Below are 21,782 nucleotides of genomic sequence, written 5' to 3' on the forward strand. Positions count from 1 at the left end.
GGAAACTACTTTTCAGGGTAAAGTGGTAACTTGCAATTCAGACTTCTACTTTTGATACTAAATACAACAATCCTGTAGGTCCTCACTTAAGCTGGTTTTCTATAGTTACCAGTCCTTGTTTAGAGATTAGGGCTAGAAAATTTATCACAAAATCTTGGAATTCGCTGTTGTTGAGGGAATCACCACGTACCATCAATGTGAGAGATGGGGATGCTGATGTTATCAGAGTCTTGTTTAAACATATTAACTTGGAGCACACTCGCCTCCTGAACAAGGTCTGCTGCTTTATCTGTATATGGATAGGGGTTTGTCACCAGTTTCAACAGAATCTGTTAACAAAGGTTGAGAGAGAAACATAAGTGCAAAGGCTATTTAGTCTACAGGAAACATATATATGTTTAAGAAAGAAACAGTTGGAAGCTGGGAAAGTTTCAGGACAACTTCCGTATACTTCTGCAGGAATCAGCCTACATGGGACACTGGGTCTGATGGAAAAGAAACGTCTACAGCAATTTTGCACGTGAAGTGCTACCACTGAGCCCCTGAGGAAAGTGCAATGAAAAGGAAATGGTGGGCATTTAACATCCTGAAAAGTAAACAGGAAATGTCTACTTTTCTTGTAAAAGATTACAATTCACTGAGGTCTGATAATTTTGGTATGTATTGCAACATAAAGAGGAGATAAGAGCTACCCCACACACAACACTCTACCCTTAATATCAACAATGCTGAAATAACTTATCTTCCTGGATTTAATTTTCCTGCAAATTATTTCACTATCCTCCTGCACAAGACAAGATACTAGCTCTTTATAAAGAATTACAAGCACTGCTTTTCTCAGAATTCATTCACTGATCTTTGACAAGTTTCTCAAAAATAGTAAAAAAATAATTAGTTTCCATTCATGCTATTTTTGGCATTGTTTATCCAGCTAATTTGAACAGCTGTTACCCTTTCCAAAAACTGAATCACTGCTTCCTTTTTGTCTTCTTTTGTATTATCCAAGTGTTCCAGCCAAACTGAAAGTTCTTTCCATGTGTACTCAAACACTCCACTGTCACGTAAAACCTGTACAGAAAAACAAAGGGGGGCTTAAAAAAAACAATAAAACAACAAAATAAAATACAAAACTCAAAAAACCCACAGATCTTCGTATAGCAACTTCATGTTTTCGTCTTCTTGGAAATAAAAAAGAGCAGCAGGTTGATGAGAAGAAGTATCTGTCATCCTCACCCCCTCAGGTCAAGAGGCCTTATTGTCACTCACCAGGGCAACTCTAACTGCATAACAGTGGGTAAAACTAAATGCATTTTTGTAACAAAATCTCCCAAGTCTGTATCATCTGACCTCAGCACAATTAGGATCAATGTCAGGTGCCTTCATCACAGCTGCTCCCTTACTGCTCTCTCAGCAAGAGCAGTAAGAAGTGAGGCATGACTATGTCACTGAAACAGGCTGCCCAGGGAGGTGGTGAAGTCACCATCCCTGGAGGTGTTCAAAGAACGGGTAGATGTGGTGCTTTGGGAGATGGTTTAGTGGTCATGAGGGCATAGGACTGATGGTTGGACCTGATGATCAGGTCTTTTCCAATCTTACTGATTCTATGATTCTGTGTTATAGCTTACAAGTGAAACCCACTGATCTCTGCCAGACACTCAACAGGCTTCATAGGAAAAGGCTAAGAAGCAGCCCTGCAGCAGAGAAAAGCACACTTTAAGAATGACCAAAGTGAAGGCAAAATATGGCTTGCTCTCTCACAACTGGGAAAATCAGCTGAGAGCAACTTCTTTCTGTTCCTGGCTTCTCAGAGCCTCCCCTCCTCTCACCTGCTATCTCACTATGAATGTTCATTCCCATGCGTTTGGAATACAAGACTTCTACAAGCACTCAGGGTACAGGAACCTGCTTCAGCACATGCCAGGGTAGTACACACTGGATCCAGAGGCCACTGTGCTACCTGCAGTGCTGCTCGCTGCAGCATCACTGCCTCTTCATTGCTCAAGGCCTATGGTGCAGGGACACAAAAGGAGGGCTGGCTACAGCACAGAGCCACAGCCAGGACCAATCCATCTTGTTGGTCCCAACCTGCGAACAAGCCTTATTTGTTGGACAGCTTCAGAAGAGCTAGTGTGTCCCCTGACCCATCAAACAGCCTGAGACACAAGATGTGTCCCCTGCAACGGGCTACTACAAAGCTGTCTCATACCCTGGTAAGGAAGTCACAGCCTTGTAAGAGCCAGGATAAAGGCTAGCAGGACTTCTGGTTCAACCACATCAAGTTCTTCTGCTGTCAGCCACCAGTCAGCACAAACTCTGCTGAGATCAAAGATGCCTGGACACAGAGCATTTGTTCCTTCCACCTTCGTAAATCCTATTTTTATTTCAGGGGAGCATGCTATACTGCTTGAAGGGGGTTGTACATCTTTATACCATCACAGCAAGAAAAGAGAAAGTGCCATCCTTCAAAGCGGCCTGTAGGAGGGCATTTTAAAACTGCTGATGTAAAGGAAAATCAATCTAAATCAGGCTACCTGTGCTTAAGAGTTGGGTGGATGGGTAAACAGTCACATAAATGAACACTGGGTGATGACCACAGCAAGGTCCAGGAAGAAGCGTAGGCATACTCATGGCTGCTGAGGGTGGTGAGGTAGGCATGATTTACGAGTCAGGTAATAGGCATTAAAATATTTAGAAATTTTTGCCCACTTTCACGCTGTGTAAACACAGGCCCTTATCTGAGGCACCTAAATTAGCAACTTGACTCTATGCTCTGTCTGTAAAAGAAAGAAAGGAGGGAGAAGAAGATGAGGAGGAGAAAGAATGGCTGGCTGAATGACAATCCAGATGACAGGCAATTTGAACTGCGCAGTGGAAGAACCACTTGACTCTCACTCTCAACAAAAGAAGAAACCTTGAACAGCTTCCCAAGTCTTGCATCTACGTTAAATGACTGTAATTATGCAGGATGAATCCATGCCTTTGTTCTTCCACACACACAAAATCTAAGGGAAGTTATCACAGCTCATTTGCTTTACATTTACTATGTGTACACCACCAAGCTATAAAAGTAACACTGCTGCTTACATGAATCTGACACAATAATTTATTCGAAGAAAGGGAAAAAAAGAAAAAAAAGGATTAGTTTTTAAATAATTAACTACTTTTGGCAGAGTCTTGAAATAGAAATACACTTGCAGTTCTCAGGAAAACAGGCAGGAACAGAATGTGAAATCCAGTAACATGCTTTCTGATTATAGGGCACTGTGTTGAAAAATAAGGAAAACACACTCATTAACATCTATTCTTAGCAGTCCTTCTGCTGACATAACTGCCCTAACTTCATTGCTCCTGTATTCTCTTCAGAGAAAATTAAATGGACTGAATCTAAAAGAGGAAACAAGAATGAGTCAGGCAGCCCACGTTTCCACTCAGCAAGAGAATCCAAAAACACCAGAAAAACTGTACTGTGTAGCTTCTGATTGAGATATTCATTACTGTGAGACAAAGTTAACCTGCCCTTAATCCCTTGCAGGGATCAAGGGCAACTAAAACCTAATTCAGTCACTGTAACTTTGGTGTAGTGGTTTGAACACTACAATTGTACCTACCCTGTGACTGAAGCTAAACGCAGAAATTAAATGCAAAAACCTATATACAAACTTGTATGACACTGTTACTACAATACACTGCACAAGGAGTCCTGTTAAGGGTTTAGAACAGCTTTTTGGATTTTCTCTTGGGGGGCAGAGTTGTTTTGTTGAGTTTGTGTTTCATGTAGGTCTCTACCCCTACTTAAGTAAGTAAAATCTGTCTAGTTTCAAAAATAAACTAGAACTGACAGCCACTGGTGCCCTCATGAGACTTGTAGTTGATCAGCACTTCCGAAAAGTCAGATAATGTATTTAAATACCCAAAAGGGTATTTTAATTAAGTTTTAAGACAAAAGTAGCCCTTGCATCAGAGCTTGTATCATATTGTTACAAACAGAACTATTTAGGCTAAGGCTTTAAAAAGGCTACAGTGATAAAGTACAAATTAAATAATTGAGGATAGAGAAAGATCAAAAGATCAAAAATAATCTCTTCTTGATCCAAGTCAAGACTTTTACAGGTACAAACTACTTTGCTTTATTACAGTATCTTAATCAGTTCAGTCTAGGGAGGTGGGCAAACATTAAAGATATCTCCTTAACATTTTATTAACTGTTGAATCAAATTCAGCTGACAGCATTTACTTTTATAGACATTTTAGCTGATAAGTAGTTATCTTACAGTAATTTCCAAGAACAGTCAGAGAAAACGAGAAGGAATACTGTTGACCATACAATCAGATATAGTGAATATCCTAATATTTCAGATCAAACACTTACCTTGATGATCAGTCTTTTTGTTGAAATTTTCAGATGAGAATGGTTACTTGTAACAAACATTTTCATCAGTAAATAGAATACTGATTTTTCCCCAGATACCTTCTCTGTCTCAGAAATATCCTAAAAGAGAAATATATTAAATTCCCCTGGTACAGTAATACTGTAGAGAATTATGTTGCAGTGAAGCAGATATATAACAAAAGCATATTACTTTATGGATCTGCCCAAAAATACCAAGGCCAGAAATGCATGGGTTCACTTGTACTACTTCTCATTCAGTGAGACTAGAAGTATCTTGACAAGATACAATGAGTACAATGTTTTTTTGGAAAGTGAAAGAACAGAGGAGTAACAGAAACACCATCTAATACAAGGGTGCAAGACAAAGCCACCTGCCTCCCCAGTCACACATCCTACTTCTATTTGTGTTCAGATTTCCTACAAGTACTGTCTGAGTAAGAAATAAAATAATTTAAGAGACTGATTGCCAGAGAATAGGAAAACAATGCAAATCACAGAGATGCTGAACACTATCAGAACACCAAATGACAGTCCTTCAGCCACCTCTTCTACTTTTCTCACTTGACTTGTATTTGATGTCTAACAACTGTAACCTCTGTAACTGCCAGATTTGGCTTTTGTCGTTACTGTTAAGACCTGTCTATACTAGAAGACCAAAGCCACAAGAAAATACTTTGCCTCTTTCCAGGTTTTCCTTTGCTTGCTCTTAACTCCCCTCAGTTTTTCTTTATGGCCAACTAGAAAGGACAAGGCAGGGTCACAGTCACAACTCCCATAGGTCTCTCTGCTTCCCCCCAAAGCTAGGCCAACTCCCTTCTCCAGCCAAGAAAAGCAGGCTCTCCACAGCTCTCTTACTTTACAGGCCTGCAGTAAAGAGCAGGGGCCCTGAAGATTTCCAGTAATTACAGAAAGGAGGGACAGCCTGAACCAAATTCCGGAATCTTCCCAGAGACAGGATAGAATGGCTCCCATCAGCATCTCATCTCCTTGGTCTGAAATCTCTGGCTTTCCAGAGAAGTGGAAACAAGCAAATTCTCACTATTGCTCCTCTCCAAGGACAAGGAGAACTGAAGGAACCTTGTCTAGACTTCTCAAGGGAGTAAAAAACTTCTGTCCTTGTAGAAAAGCTTTTCAGCTCAGAAGGGATTCTTCACTAATGCTAGGACTATAATTCCTACTGGTTTTAGAAAAAAAGGGTCATCTCCTAAAATGAGTGACCCTTTAATGAGGCTGACCAGTTTAATGAGTGACTAGTTTTAACAAGTTACTAGTTTAAAACCAGGCAGTGCCAGATGTTAAGATTTAAGAACACCAGGCCAAGAAAAGATAAATCTACCTTGAAGTCTCTTACCTGTACTCTGAACCAAGCAAACTTATTTGCAGGAAGTTCCAAGGCCACTTTCAGTATATGGTGCTGCAGAACAGGTGGGACCTCCTCACGAAGACCCTTTTCAGTGACGATACCTGAGATTTTAAAGCAAGACAATCAACTTCAATTTGGTGTATCTCTGAGATTTCAGGAACTCTAATCATTTAAGGTTTTCAAACCACCACTGTGAAATAAGCTGGCAGTCCATGAATTTTCATACCATGAGATTCCCAGACACACTATGACCATGTTTGCATGTTTGGCCAATTTAAGGCTGGAACCCAGCCCTCAGCAGGGTGGGTCTAACACCTGCCCCTGGCACAAGCCATGGCTGGTGCATGTAAATATAAAATCTCTTGTAAGTCTCAGCAACACTGGAAAGCTGTGTCCTACAGGAAGTAAAGAGGATGAATAAACTGGACACCAAAATACAGAATTTAAGTGCATAAAAAATCTTAACTCTTATACTATTACAACATTTGCTACAGGCAGAGGAACTTCACTCTTGTGTTTCTCCCTACACCACTTCTATCGTCTGCTCAAAGTAACTGCTTTGGCGTAGCCTCAGAATTATTCACCTTACAGGTCACACAGCTGTGCAGAGATCCTCACAGTATGCTCCAAAATCTGACCTGCCCACTGTTTCATTGCAGTTGTTACAGGGATCAGCTGTATAAACTGTGCTTTTCATAACCTATGTAGTATCTTTGTGGTCCACATTAGAGAGAGAACAATAAAAATTAAAAATGCAGCCTCACTACAAAGTCTAGTCAACAGTAACAGCAAACAATAAAACTACGAGCTGTGTAAAGCACATGTTGCTACAAGGTAGAAAAACATGCTGGCTTTGGAGTGTATGTTTCAATCACAGTATGGGGAAGGAATGACAGAACCCTTAAGCTGGTATCTGAAGGAAGGAAGTTTCATTACTAATTTACAACATCATTTTATATGGTATCATACTTCATCAAAATTAATATGCAGGGTCACTTCATTACATTTGTTTGGGAATGACATTTTCCATCCTGTTCATCTTTTTATTTCATACTGTAACAAATCATATCAAAGAATTTTCTTCCTTCTGTCCATTTTGAAAAAATAAAAAAAAAAAAAAAAAAAAAAAAGAACACCAATGCAAGAAACAATGAGATAAACAGGATATCTAATCTGGTGAGTCACCAACTATAGAAACTAATTATGCTTTGACAGATGCAGGAAAAATCTCAGAAATCAGACAGTTGATTCAGAGGGGTTTTTTTATTCAATGTCCCATTTTTTAGGTTAGTAAATGTGATGCCCATCTACAATAAGGACATCTATGAGAGAGAGGATGCAGGGAACCACAGGCCTCTCAGTCTGACCTCAGTGCCAGGGAAGATTATGGAGCAGATCCTCTTGAGTGCCATGCAGGACATGGCACATGCAGGACAACCAGGCCCTCAGGTCCAGTCAGCCTGAGTTTATGAACAGCGGGTCCTGCTTGACAAACAATCTCCTTTTAAGACCAGGTGATGCACTCAGTGGATGAACGAAAAGATGTGGATGTTGTCCACCCAGACTTTACTAAAGCCTTTAACAGTTTCTCACATCATTCTCCTGGAGAAATTAGCTGCTCATGGCTTGGACAGGCATAGTTTTTGCAGGGTAAAAAACTGCCTGGATGGCCAGGCCCAAAGAGTTGTGGAAAAAGGAGTTAAATCCAGTTGGTGGCCAGTCACAACTGGTGTTCCCCAGGTCTCAGTGTTGGGGCCAGTAGTCTTTAATAGCTTTTTCAATGATCTGGACAAGGGAATCGAGTGCACCTTCAGTAAGTTCGCAGATGACAACAGGTTGGGCAGCACTGTTGATCCACCTGAGGATAGGAAGGCTCTACAGAGGGACCTTGACAGGCTTGATCAAGGACCTGAGGGCAACTGTATGAAGTTCAACAAAGTCAAGTGCCAGATCCTGCACTTGGGCCACAAAAACCCCATGCAATGCTACAGGCTTGAGAAAGAGTGTCTGGAAAGCTGTCCTGAGGAAAAGGACCAGAAGGTGCTGGTCAACAGCCAGCAGCATGCCCAGGTGGACAAGGCAGCCAACAGCATGCTGGCTTATATCAGAAACAATGTAGCCAGCAGAACTAGAGAAGCGATTGTCCCCCTGCACTCAGCACTGGTGAGGCTGTGTTTTGGGCCACCCACTACAAGAAAGACATTGAGGTGCTGGAGCAAGTCCAGAGACTGGCAGTGGAGCAGCTGAAGGGTCTGGAGCACAAGTCTTACAAGGAACAGCTGAGGGAACTGGGTTTGTTCAGTCTGGAGAAGAGGAGGCTGAGGAGAGACCTCATTGCTCTCTACAACTACCTGAAAGGAGGTTGTAAAGAGGTGGGGGTTGGTCTCTTCTCCCAGGTAATAAGTGACAGGGGATGTTTATATTGGATATTAGGAAAAATGTCTTCACCAAAAGGGTTGTCAGGCACTGGAACAGGCTGATCAGGGAAGTAGTTGAGTCACCACCCCTGGAGGTGTTCAAAAGACGTGTAGCTGTGATTCTTAGGTACATGGTTTAGTGATGAACTTGAAAATGCTAGGTTTCTATTTGGACTCAATGATTTTAAAGATATTTTCCAATGTAAATGATTCTGTGATTCTACAGTTTTTCCACCGACAGACTTAATTACGGCATTTATGTAACTCTCGTCCTTACTCATCCCAGACCTGCCTAAAACACAGATAGTTGCTCTAGTTTGGTGGCCTATAAGCTCTGGTGGCCCACAGACAGCAATGATGTCCAAATAACATTTTGCTGTCTCCTCAAGCCTCACTTTTAAATGCCTGTATTTACTGTACCACAAACAATATTGGAGGATCTTGCCCACAGTCCATAATTTGTGGCTCATCATCCCTACTGCATTAAGCAGGTACAGAATGTCTCTGCTTACTTCTGCTGTGTGAAGAGGAACACCTGCCATGAACATGACATCAGAAACAAAAATTCAACAATATTGCTACAGTGCTTCCTCATACAGATTTTCTACAGGAGAACAAACCATACAAAATATTGTTTCTCTCTCCATACACTGCCAAACTGTGATAAAATTAAAAATACAGCAAATGGAAAAAAACCTTGGATGTTAAAAAGATTTTCCAGAGAAGACTGGGGAATTGGTACGTGCTTCTCACCTCAAACCTTCTGTGAACTATCCTGTTTAAAAAAAAAGTATATATTTGTATGACAGCAGCTAATAAGAGTTTGGAAATTACTTCCTTATGTTGGATTGTTGACACAGGTCTAGGAAAATTACACCCCAAATCTCATTAAGAGCTGGATGTGTCTTCCTCAGAAACTTTAGAAATAAACCCCATACAGACCAAATTTTTGCAAGAATACAACACACCAAGAAGAAGACTGTAGAGCAACCTACCACTGACAACATCTGAGCATAGCAGAGCAGCTATGGAATTTAAGAGGGCAGAGTGCCAGAGCACTGCAGACATAGCAACAATAAATGCCAAAACAATGAAGAAACTAAAATGGCTTTACTTTAGAAAACAGTTATTTCTCTATCTACACAGATAAGCAAACATTCCCTTCTGCTGTGGTCTATGTAAGAAGCTAGAGAAAGCAATGGAAGTAACAGGAATACCCATCACATACCTTTCAGCAGCTTGCTAAAATCAAAGTTGCTCCGTGCTACCAAGTGGGGCACAACCTTCTGATAAAGGCATATGACCTGAAGCAGTGCAGCTTTCAGAAACAGTGTCTCAACATCATCTGAAACTAAACGAAGTGTTTACACAATTAGTTTCCCCTTCCTTCACACCAAGACAGCACACTGTAGCACCTACATTATCCACCATGAGAATTACTAGCTATATTTCCAATAGACTTGCCTACAAAATTATCAGTTACCCCAGCATTCCTGTGTGAATACTTTAAAAACTGTATCAGCTTACTCAGTGTTTAAATTGGTGGTTCCATTCCTAATTTCATTTTACGGTTCTCAGATGTATAAAAGACAAACTGAAAGTTTTAACACTCACTATAAGAATCCACTCAATCCCACTGCTGTTCAACTTCAGGCTCAACAACAGAAAAAAAAAAGAGAAGGAAAGGATATGGTCACACTGCTGGTTTCTGGAGACACTATTTTTACCTAATGCCAGGTAGGTTTGACTGGAGAAGTGCAGGAGACAGTACAATAATTTACTACTAAGTTATTACTTCAGTTAAAGATTTCTTTCTTTCCCTTTCTTAAAATACACTTTCTTAGTGTGGACTCTTGGCAAGAGGAAGGCAGTATCTGTTCAAGAGAAACACCAATCCCAGTTATGGCAGCCATTTACTTCTTAGGAAAAGCTATTTCAGCAGCTAAATATTCTTTCAGTTTGTAACATGAGGACACATAAAAGCTACTTGTTATCCAGTCGCTAATGAAAGGAAGCAAAATAAATGGGAAGGGCAGCCAAAACTTTTTTTAACACCTACTTTTTTCCTGTTAACTGGGTCTCCCTCAGGGAGTGTGGGGAACGGTCCTACCGGCCCACGACAGGGAGCTATGAAGAACTGGATGGATGCCATGCATAAACTTTGTCTTTGTTTGTCTAACTCTCAATTACCATTAAAAGACAAATTCTCTATTGGCCACAGTGCAAATAAAGATGTAAAAGGTCAGCTGAGACTGAGTGATACAGTGTCAGCACCCTAGGATGCAGACAAACTACAGCTACAGTGCTCTAGAGATTAGCTGCTCCACTGGTTTCAGCAGGCACTATAAAATACACAAAATGCCTTGGAGTGTCAGCATTGACTTGTATTTTGCTGCCCAAAGCCACACACAGAAGGACATACACTGGAAAACTCTTTGCTTCAGGAAGCAAAGCAAATTCACTGCAGAATATGCCCTGTGATGGCCATGAAACTGACTGTAGATCTTCAGTCTACAAGTAAAACATTGCAGGCTGCTAGCTAAGCTACAGAGTACCAAAACTCCCAGTTTCCTGCAATTTGACTATGAAAGCAAGTCTCTCAGGAGGGACCATGGTTTTGAGAGAGGAAAACCAAAGCCTTCACTCCAAATCTCTTTGTTTCAACACTTGTGTTTTTCAACTCCTGTGCTACAGCAACACAAGCATTTGTGTTGCCACAGTAACTGCTTAAAAAAACCCCTCAGAGTAAAATAACTTGGGCAAACTAAAATCCCTCAAATATTCTTTTTTCAGTCATATCAGTTTCTCTGCCTGTTTTATCATGTGGCTGCAAAATACTTCTACTAGCATAAAAGGGTCCAACACAGGAGGATTAAGTTCAACAAAAGGAACTGCAGAGTCCTGCACTGGAGAAGAAACAACCCCACATGCCAGTACATGCTGGGGACCACCCAGCTGGAAAGTAGTTTGATGGAAAAAGACCTGGGAGTCCAGGTGGACACCAAGTTGAACATGAGCCAGTAATGCGCTCCTGTGATAGCGAAGGCTACTAGTATCCTGGGCTGCCTGGGCTGCATTAAGCAAAGCATTGCCAGCAGGTGAAGGGAGGTGATCTTTCCCCTTATTTTAGCACTGGTGAGGCCACACCTGGAATGCTGTGCCCAGCTCTGCGCTCCCCAGTCTGACAGAGACATGGACACACTTCAGAGAGCCCAACAAAGGGCCATGAAGATGACAAAAGGACTGGAACATCTCTCCTGTGAGGAGAGGATGGGAGAGGCAGGACTGCTCAGCCTGGAGAAGAGAACCCTCAAGGGGATCTCATCAATGTATATAAATGCCTGAATGGAGGGGTGCAAAGAAGACAGCCAAGCTCTTTTCAGTGGTGCCCAGTGACAGGACCAAAGGCAGTGGGTACAAAGTGAAACACAGAAGGTTCCATCTGAACATCAAGAAACACTTTTTCTCTGTGAGGGTGACAGCGCACTGGCACAGGTTGCCCAGAAATGTTTTTGAGAGTCTCCATCCTTGGAGATATTAAAAATCAATCTCAAAACAGTACTGGACAACCAGGTTTAGGCAGGAGTAGGTTGGACAAAATTACCTCCAGAGGTCCCTCCCAACTTCAACCATTCAGTGATTCTGCGACAGCAGAAAGGCGAACTGCTCAACCTCCCAGTAGCAATGGCAGCCTACTTGTCAAACTGTTCTCAGGCAATTCTGACGCTGAACAGAAATAAACTGCACTGCACAAAGAACTGAACAAAGCAAAGATGAATAGTAAACATCCAAGTGTTGACTCTGCTGAAGTTAACTACCCTACTGGGATGAGGATTTCACAACACGCATTCACACATAGGTAAGAAGTGGTAACTCCACCTGCTTTGCCTACCATGCTGTTCAGCAACTTCTGCTGCCTCAGTCATTGCCTTTACAGTGGAGATATCTCTTTCCTTTTTCTGCTTTTGGCCATCATGGTGTTCTCTCCCTTGCTTCAGAAGGGACTGCCAGACAGCCACTATATTGGTCATGTCTGGTAAAAGCTGGAATCAAAAAGAGTAAATTGTAATAGCTCTCCTGCATGAGACAAAGCTACTGTAATAAAATATTCACAACCAACCAACATAAAGATTTGTTGCTCTTCATAAAGGTTGGAACTGATCTTGTATGCAAGTGGAAGATCTGAAATCAAGTAGTGTACGTTCACTTCTGCAGAGCATAAATATTGGGAAAAACACTTCATTGAAAAAGTTTCCTGCAAAAAATGTATGTTTGGTTCTTCATCCTCATGGTATATTTTCAAGTGCTACGCTGCCTAGTAACTTCTAACTCTGAATGAAGTCTGCTGCCTACAATTTACTTGAACCAGGAGGAGAATTTCCTTCTGCACCTGCTCTTGGAATACATTTGCAGCATCATAGCTGCCAATGTCAGAAATTTCTCTTGCAACAACATTTTCTTGTTATTTTCATCAGCCAGCTTTTTTAGGAAATTTAGTCCAGTACCACACCAGTTATTAACACCTTTTAACTCACATTCTTCCCCTCCCACTGCTCAAAGACATCATCTCCTGGCTCCCAGGCCACAACCACTTGGGGACAAAGTGGAGTAATTATTGCGGGGTTGGACTAGATGATCTTTCGAGATCCCTTCCAACCCCTAAGATTCTGTGATTCTGTGATTTGCTGCAAAATTACTCATGTTACACCCCAATTGTCTTTTTATTTTGTACCTTGCTGATGGCTTCTCTGTACAGCTGTACAAATTCCTGCATCATTGACAGCGTGTAGATTTCTGACTTCTCCCAAGTCTCTTCACTCAAACAGTACTCAATATTCCTCAGGGCTCTTCTTAGAACCATTGATACCAGTGACAGTATGCTGTGCTTCACCACTGTGCTGGGCAGCTAAAAGGAGGAAGTTCAATTAAGGACATTTCACTGCTTCATCTTAAGCTTTGCACATAATCTGTAGTCTGAATACAAGCTAAAAAATATTATTGAATTAATTATTTCCTAAATCTTAGTTTGTGGGAAAGAATCTGTAGGTTTTCAGATTCCCAGCCTAAACCACTAGAGAGAAATGGCAGAGTCGATGCTTGGGAATGGCTCTTGGAAGCAGCATCAATGAGTTTTAATTAATTTTCTAATGCTTCCCCAAGCCAGCTTCACACTGGGACAGAGAAAATCAAATGTACGTAATTAACCAACTTAAGAAACATCTTAGATGATCACACACTTAAATCAAACAGTATTAATGGGGTCAGAAAAATCCACTGAAATAGTATAGACTGCTCTTACATTTAGTCCTTGGGTGAACATTATTTTATTGCACACTGCAGGGACTGTTGTTACCATCACCATAGAAAGCAACCTGGGAAGAGGAATAAACTCTGAAGTCTTAAAAGAATTGGAAATCTCTGGTTGGGCCTCATAGATCTGAAATAAAAATAATGATTTAACCAATATTGATATAGCCTTGGAGATAACAGGAGAGCATTTTACAGAACAGCTTTGACTTGTCAAAGGTAATAACAGCACTAAATAGCAGGTTTTATGCAGAACTGCTTCAGAGTAGCCCCCAGACTCCCTATTCAACTAAACGGAAAATCTGTAAGTAACTGGCACCCCTGCTAAAGGCCACTCCTTTTCATCAGACAGACTACAGATCCTACTTGCCCATTTTAAGCTAAAGCAAAGAGTCAGAGGAACACTCAGAGAGGACAAAGGCTTTCTCTAGCTGAGCTTCAGTGCTCCTTTCAAAACACATACCATCAACATGATGTTTTCCACTGCTTCTTATGCCAATTCCTTCTTTCCCTGTTTAGTTAAATGTTTATACAGCCTCCTGCTCCGACCATGGCTTTTTACCAAATGACCTTCAACTCACTCTATGTCTACACTTCTTACAGCAGCTGTGGCTCTGAGCCATGGCTCATTTTCCTCAGCACCCACAGAAAACAGGATGCCATTTCCCTTTCCTCCATCTGCCATCTTCGGCATTTAACAGCATCCTGCTGTTTCTCTCCTAACATATCTATAGTAATTGATGGTGCTATTTCAGAACCATTAAGTCCTTCCCGTTTAGCTCACTTAAATCTCAGTCACCTAACTTCACCACTGCTGGACTGGTTTGTTTTTAAAATAATTATTTACAAAATATTCTGCCTGCCTGCTTTTTAGTGATTTTAATAAAGTTTAAAGTACTGTGCTTTTACAGATGTGAACACAACACATCTTCAGACATGTGAGTTTCCTGTGATATAGAACAGCTGCTTGTGAAACAAAAACACACAAAAAAATAATCACTCCCTGATCCTTAGCTTAGTTCCTCTGAAATCAATGAAATCTTGTTTCTTGTCACTAAGAAGACCACAGCTAAGATAATGAATTCAGAGTTAGTTTATACCTAACAGGGCAACAGGCTGCCAGGGCTCTGTACTGCACAGTATCCAAATTTTAAGAATTTTACAAAGGAGTGGCATTACAATATCTATCTGTAATAAAAGCAATCAAAAGCAGGCTTACCAGTCTACTAACAAGTTGCTTTGCTTTGTTAACCTTTCTGTAGGTCAGGAATGTTTGTCTTTACTATCTTTCCTAGTAAAATTTTGTGTAATTCTGCATTACTGTTTAAAAAAAAAATCCTTCAATTTTTGGAGGGAATAAGAAGAGTATTGGGATTGCATATCTCTATAGAGAGGTACTGTGCATGATTCATATTCTTACCTTTTTGACTAACTTCATATTGTCCATCCAAGCTGACTTCAGTCTAGGAACAAAGGAATACTGTGTCTCCTTAAAGTATCTATTTAATAAATCTGGGCATACTTTGAGAATATTCACCACGAGATCAGCAACCATTTCATCTTCTGTCGCAGTTTTTAAACCAAGCAGAAAGCGCAGAAGAACTACATTTCCTCCCCTATTAAAGACCAAAAAAGACACTTTAAAAAAGAAATCCCTATTTCAATACTTGAAATGATGCTAACTCGGCAACTCCTCTAACTGTTGCTGGGGTAAATTCAAATCAAGACCTCTCTGCTGGCATAATTTCTGAGTTTATACTCACAAAAGTACAAACTGAATTAACCTCCAGGTTTTCCGCATGACAAAGAGCACTTTTAATTAAACACACAATGTTTCAGAAATATCCTTACCAAACCTCACAAAGCTAAAAATGTAGAATTAAAACTTTAACATTAAACTTGGAAGTATTTTCTGTGGTCTTTCAGTTCTGTTTTTCAAGTTTACTTCTACATATCACTAAACAAATACTGCAGATACCAAATGAATACCAGCTAAAATTTTGCTCAAAGCAAGAAACAACCTGCTCTAGCACCATGCAGTATTAGTACCCTCTACTCCAGTCTAGTACCTTCTTTGCCCAACATGATAAAGCATAAACTCACCCTATGAGAACCACTCCACGGAGTGACAAGTCTCAGTTATTTTCTCTATCAGTTATAATCTTAGTGCCCATTTTTTAACCAGTTAGCAAATGGGAACAGCAGGGAAAAATAACTGCTTCCAGATTAGGTGTTGCAGGCCAAATTCTGGCACTATTGAAAACAATGTTGACATTTTTTTCCAAAATCTGGGATAAACAACACCTGGTTCTACAAAATGTGAATTAGACAAGATATTTTACTACCATCTGGTTTATGCTGCAGCTTTACTCTCACCTCAAAAAAACACAAACAACTATCGTTCAGAATCACATCTTACAATAAGAAACATTTTATCTAGTTACTCACGGAGATGGCTCAGAGAAACATGGCCATTGCCTGAGCCTCTATGAACAGGACAGAGCACCCACTCTATACACAGAGGTTTAAGGAGATCCAAGAGTTTGATCTTGGGAAGTTAAAAACAAAACCAACAAAAAATCCCAACACATTTATTTTTTCTGCCACAGAAGAAAAACAGAATTCAGTGATGTTACTGGCAAAGGCCTACAAGGGCAGACCAGGGAAGTAGTGAGGTCTCTTTTGTTACTAACACAAAGTACAAATACAATCGCAGCTGTCTGGTGACTTACTTGCCAGAAGTTCCAAGACTTGGATCATAGAAAGTTATGCCATGTTTCAGAGAGCAACAGAGGTCCATTAAGAAATTATGAACAAGTTCCCGTACCATTATCTTTCCCACCTCTTCAGAACAGTCAGTCACCTATAAAAACCAAAAAGGAGTAAAAAAGGCATATGATTTTTGGTATCAGAGAAGAAAATCTTACATCAATTTCACTCTTAAATTTTATGAAGTTCCTTTTATATAAATGCAAAAATACAGTTTGGCTTTAGCTTGGCTTTTTTCAAAATAACAATTTCAGTTTCTGTATTAAACATATTAAATACTAAGATATTTTTTGCTTCAAGGAAAGCAAATCTACCAAATTCAGGTACATATTTACTATCTGCAGAGCCTCACTAACGTAGGGTTTTTTCCTAAGAAGCCAGACAGAAGAAGATAGAGAAAAGTCAAGCTAAAGAAAAGTAGTGATATAAAACAAATAAACTGGGCAAGACCATCCAGGGACTTGAAGTCAACAATCTAATACTTAATCTGAAATAACCAAATTCTAACCCATGAATAGGCCAGGCCAGGTTCACTATTAGGAAGTTCAGAGGCATCAGTGTAATTAGAGTCACCATATAAAATTAAAGAAATAACCAAATATCCATGTCAAACTAAAAGGAAAAAAAAGTGAACCCAGATTCCATTAACCTTTTACATCCAACACAACCCTATGCATGAGAAGTCTCTTGATAATTGTGGCTGGGAAATCACAAACCATACGACTCAGAACAACTGCATGGAACTTAAAGAATTTTACATCACTCAAAACTGAAATGCATGTTTATGAATAGGATCACAGATTTGCATTGCTCCCAGCAGACACCTACTAGAACAGAGGGTGTTCACAATATATCAGGATTGGAATGGCATAGGCATAAATCAACCAGTAGAAGAAATGAAAGAAGGCAGTTGTTCAGTGTTAGAAATTTTGAAGGAGAGTGGTTGGACTTCTAAAGATCAAGGATTAATCAACACAAAGGTGAAAAGTCTGCAGCTCAAACCTAGCAGAAACACAGAAATCTTTCTGCTGCTTTGCTCTGGATATTCCCACAGTAAAAGGGAAGAAAAAAAAAAGATATTACAAGATTAAGGAAAAAAAAAAGTAAAAAGGTAACTTATTTTGAAGAGATGACAAAATATCTGAAGTACTTACACACACCCACCAGCTGTGATCCTGATCCTTGCCTCATCTATGACTTTAGGAATGTGATTTCATGGACCACTAGACTCAATAATGGCTGAACCCTCAGAAACCCGGCCAACGTCTCCAACAGTGCCAACTGAAAAGGCTGGCAACTATCTTGGGAGTTTAGCTCCCACATCAGATCAGTGTGTAGAATGGGAACAAGGCACGTGGTGAGAATACTGCTCCTGATATGTTCTTCTATAGAGACAAGTGTGTATCCAAGCAAGGGAATACAGTACTTGTACCTAAAAGCCCTGTCACGAGCCAATGCCATTCTCTTTTGTTTAGACTTATGCGGGGAAGAAGAACAGTTTCCCACAAGCCCCATCTCTCCCTGGTTAACAGACCTGCACCACACTCCTGGCAATCAGGGAGGGGACACAAACTGAGAAGCAGCAGAAACTCAGGGTTTCTTTTTAAGTAGCCTCAGCAGATCCCTCTTCTTTAGCTCATCACAGTTAGAGTCACTGAGAGCCATTTCAAAACCTGTGGGCTGCAAGATGGTGGGGGACACAAAGGCAGGACAAGCTTTAGGAGTTACAAAGAAATACATTTTACCAGACCTTTACATCCTCAGGGCTGACATCAGTGATCCCATTCCACCGGTAAAGTGAAGCAATGTGAATCAACACATCTGCAGTAAAAAAGCGCACTTTCTGCGTTTTGGTGATGTTTTTATTTTGAACGACCTGAAAACAGTAAGGAAAAAAAAACAACAACCCTTCTATTTCTTGCAAGTTTAAAAACAAATTATGGGAAACTAGCAACACAATTCATTCTTTCAGAACACACACAGCTCACTCTCCTCACTACAGCAGACAAAAGGTTCTGCCTCTCCTGTTAACACTTTACACCCTGCTGCTCCCATCTTGACACAGTTGAATAGCCGTGTCATAGCACTTTACACCAATTTCTGCATACACTGCACATGCTGAAAAGGACAGACTTTCACGTTTCACCTAAAGAGCACAGGATGTAGAGTAGCACAGTTCCACACTAGGATCACTGGAAAATGGCTGGCAGAGATGGTAGAACTTGAAAGGGAAAACACAATGGAGGAAGTTATTTGAAAGTTCTCCTACTGTTTTCTCTGATCCTCATTTTTTAAATTCTCATTTTCCTTGTTAAACTGAAGGAGTCATACAGTATGTTAGGTTTCATCAATAATATAACAGCATATGATGTATGATTTCCACATGGGAAAAGCTTAATTTAGAAAAAAAAGTTCCAAGGAGGTTTATTTTACATTTAAATGCTAGCTTTTTTCTTCTTCTTCTTCTTCCAAGGTTATTGCAATAGAAAAAATGAATTAATATTTTTGGCTTTAAATTATACGTTGTGAAAAGCCTATGTCTGAGGCAGGCTCCTATAGTTAGACTCTAAATTTGAAACTATTTTTTCTTCATTTTCTCAACTGGTCATCCAACAACTGTGTATGCACAACTGTGGAGAATAGCCATGGGAAAAGAAAAAGGGCCTCCTCTACCTGTAAAGAAGTAGATAAAATGAGACCAACTAAGTGCCAGGGCTTGCTGTGAGCAGCACTGTGAATGTTGACAAAAATCAAAACAGTGTTTATTGTGTGTTTGGTGTGTGATTGGCTACATCCTGGGAACCCAAGGTCTGTCTATGTGCCAAGGAGCAGGTGTGAGTTGTGTTTACATTCTCTGTACCCTGATTGCTTATTCTCAGTTCCCACTGTAGAAGTATATAAGGGAGCATTTTTCTCATAAAAAACGATTTCATTGCTTCTCACCCTGGAGTCTGTGCCTTAACCACCACACACACGAGTGTGCACAACTGTGCAACATTGCTACAGTAATTCAAAACACAGATTCAAAAATCAAAGATACTGGAACAAAGAACATTTTAAAAACATTTTTATAGAAATAAAACTCTAGCGCAATTACTGTACACACAGCAGCAATAAGGTGGTGCATCACAGTGAAAGAATCACTTAGGTTGGAAAAGACCTTCAAGATCATTGAGTCCAACCACTAACCCTACTCTACCAAGCCCTGCACTAGGCCACATCCCCAAGCACCACGTCTATATGACTCTTAAACACATCCAGAGATGGTGACTCAACCAGCTCCCTGGGCAGCCTGTTCCAATGTCTGAGAAGCTCTTCAGTGAAAAAGTTCTTCCTAATGTCTAGTCTAAACCTCCCCTGGTGCAGCTTGAGGCCATTTCCTCTTGTTCTATCACCAGTTACTTGAGAGAAGAGACCAGGGCCTACCTCTTTACACCTTTTCAGGTAGTTGTAGAGGGCCATGAGGTCTCGCCTCAGCCTCCTTTTCTTCAGACTAAACAGCCCCACCTCCCTCTGCTGCTCCTCCTAAGTCTTGTTCTCAAGGCACTCCACCAGCTTCGTTGCCCTTCTCTGCACCCACTCCAGCACCTCAATGTCTTTCTTGTATTGAGGTGCCCAAAACTGGACACAGTACTCGAGGTGTGGCCTAACCAATGCTGAGTACAGAGGGACTATCACCTCCCTGGTCCTGCTTGCCACACTATTTCTAATAAAGGCCAGGATGCCATTGGCCTTCTTGGCCACCTGAGCACATGGCTGGCTCATATTCAACTGCTTGTCAGCCAGAACTACCAGATCCCTTTCTGCTGGACAGCTTTCCAGCCACTGTGCCACGCTCAGAACAGAGCACAGGAAAGGCAGTTGAGACAAAACCTACTCTCACACCTTTCAGCAATTCCTGCTTTGAAGTTTTCTGTCTCTACCCTGCTACATCACAAGATTATTTCTGTCTCCTATGAAAGAATCAGAAAAAAGTTCTAACAGGAGCAGACTTACTTCTCCAACAGCACTTTCTGGTAGCTGGTGGAATGCACCCTTTCTTAGTCACCAGAACTTCTCTGATTTTGGGAAGACAATTTTATTATAGAACTTCCCTTTTCCTCTACCCCACCAAGAAATACTTTTGACTGAATTTATCTCCTGCAGTAGAAGGTTTGCTATCCTAACAGTAAGCAGAGCCCTGCCAAGACTGGTTGGGGAATGGTACCACATGCCCTTCAACCGAAACCAGAGAGCTCCTAGAAACTCATTTAATGTCACAGCTCCCATATTAAAAATGCACAAAATCCTTTTTCTCCTGAAAAGATTAGACATAATTGCCTAGTTCAGAGCTAACAAACGTAGCCAAACCTAGCTGATCTCCCCATTTTGACATGAGACACGTTAATCAAAGGGCTGATCTTATTGTCAGTGGGAGCACCAAAAAGACTCGAGTTCTTTTGACCTTCAGGCTTGGCACAGATACAATCACAACCTGTGAATAACCAGGATCTGACGGACACCACACACTGAATATGAGCTGAAATTAGCATCCAAGTACAAGCTATGCAATGACTTCCTTTACAAGAGGGCATTGGAAAAGCATAACAAGCTTCACTCCTGAAACAGTAATAGGGCTAAACTATCAATCTTCAATAAATATCACCATTAATGGACTTTCAGCAGCACAGTGCCAACATCTTAAAGAGTTGTAGATTTTGTCAGAAATTACTGCAAAACTGTTTCCAGCAGCAAAGAAAATAGAAAACGAGAGGCAATGCAGTTTCAAGAGCATAGCATACCTTGCTTCTCAGTGTGGAAATCAGAAGATTGACAGTAGAAACTCTGTCTTCCTTTATTTCAGAGCGAAGAATATCTGGAATGAAATCTAAGAAGACATTTCAAATGTTAAGTGAAAATGTGAAAGCTATTTTCATACTAAAAGGCTTCAGGGAATTCATACCCTTTTCCCTTCAATGTCATACAATTTACCTTGCTGTTATATTTAAAGACAAACGAAAAGGCTGCAATCAAAGTTCAGAAGGATAATGTGTCTGTAACTTAAGTGATGAACAAGTAATGCTGCCAAAGTCACCCTCACCATAACTAGTCAATTTGCCAACTTGGTTATTAACACTTATCATAACAGCATCTGTCAATTTCAAATACATTTTGGGCCCCAAGGTCCTATGCAGTATTTAAACTTGAGTAAATGCCTGTCCTTTCCATTGAAGGACTCACAACTGCTTCACTGTCTCAAACATTTGGAGGTTACATCCTCAGCCACATGCATCACTTTTTGGCTCACCAGCACAACTCAAAGAACTTCAGTACCTCACAGAGGAATGAAAGCCAACTGTGCTGACTTTCTCTAGGTGTGCACTGCCATTGCTTGTTCTGAAGGAACTGAACAACTGCGAGCAATTAAAAAATAGCAGCAGTCCCTAGGGTAGCATGAACAATAAAAGTAAATAATTACAGACCATTCTCACTAACTCACCATAGAAGAACTAATTGCTTACAGCTAATTACTTTTTTTTTTTTTGAGTAATTTCTA

General features: G+C 40.6%; 1 protein-coding gene across 3 annotated transcripts in view; it reads right to left on the minus strand.

The window, feature by feature from the left end:
* Nucleotides 1–21,782, minus strand: part of URB1 (URB1 ribosome biogenesis homolog) — a 54,679-nt gene that overhangs the window by 26,254 nt on the left and 6,643 nt on the right. For all 3 annotated transcript variants that reach the window (XM_051608994.1, XM_051608993.1, XM_051608995.1), the window contains 12 exons: nt 21,028–21,113; nt 17,997–18,122; nt 16,210–16,340; nt 14,898–15,093; nt 13,470–13,607; nt 12,903–13,076; nt 12,063–12,213; nt 9,399–9,521; nt 5,742–5,854; nt 4,370–4,489; nt 952–1,068; nt 191–329 (listed from right to left, as the gene is read on the minus strand). In XM_051608994.1, the coding sequence (XP_051464954.1) occupies nt 191–329; nt 952–1,068; nt 4,370–4,489; nt 5,742–5,854; nt 9,399–9,521; nt 12,063–12,213; nt 12,903–13,076; nt 13,470–13,607; nt 14,898–15,093; nt 16,210–16,340; nt 17,997–18,122; nt 21,028–21,113 (1,614 nt within the window). The remainder of the gene's footprint in view (nt 1–190; nt 330–951; nt 1,069–4,369; nt 4,490–5,741; nt 5,855–9,398; nt 9,522–12,062; nt 12,214–12,902; nt 13,077–13,469; nt 13,608–14,897; nt 15,094–16,209; nt 16,341–17,996; nt 18,123–21,027; nt 21,114–21,782) is intronic.

This window comes from Apus apus, chromosome 1, assembly GCF_020740795.1.
Source record: "Apus apus isolate bApuApu2 chromosome 1, bApuApu2.pri.cur, whole genome shotgun sequence".
Classification (NCBI taxonomy): Eukaryota; Metazoa; Chordata; class Aves; order Apodiformes; family Apodidae; genus Apus; species Apus apus.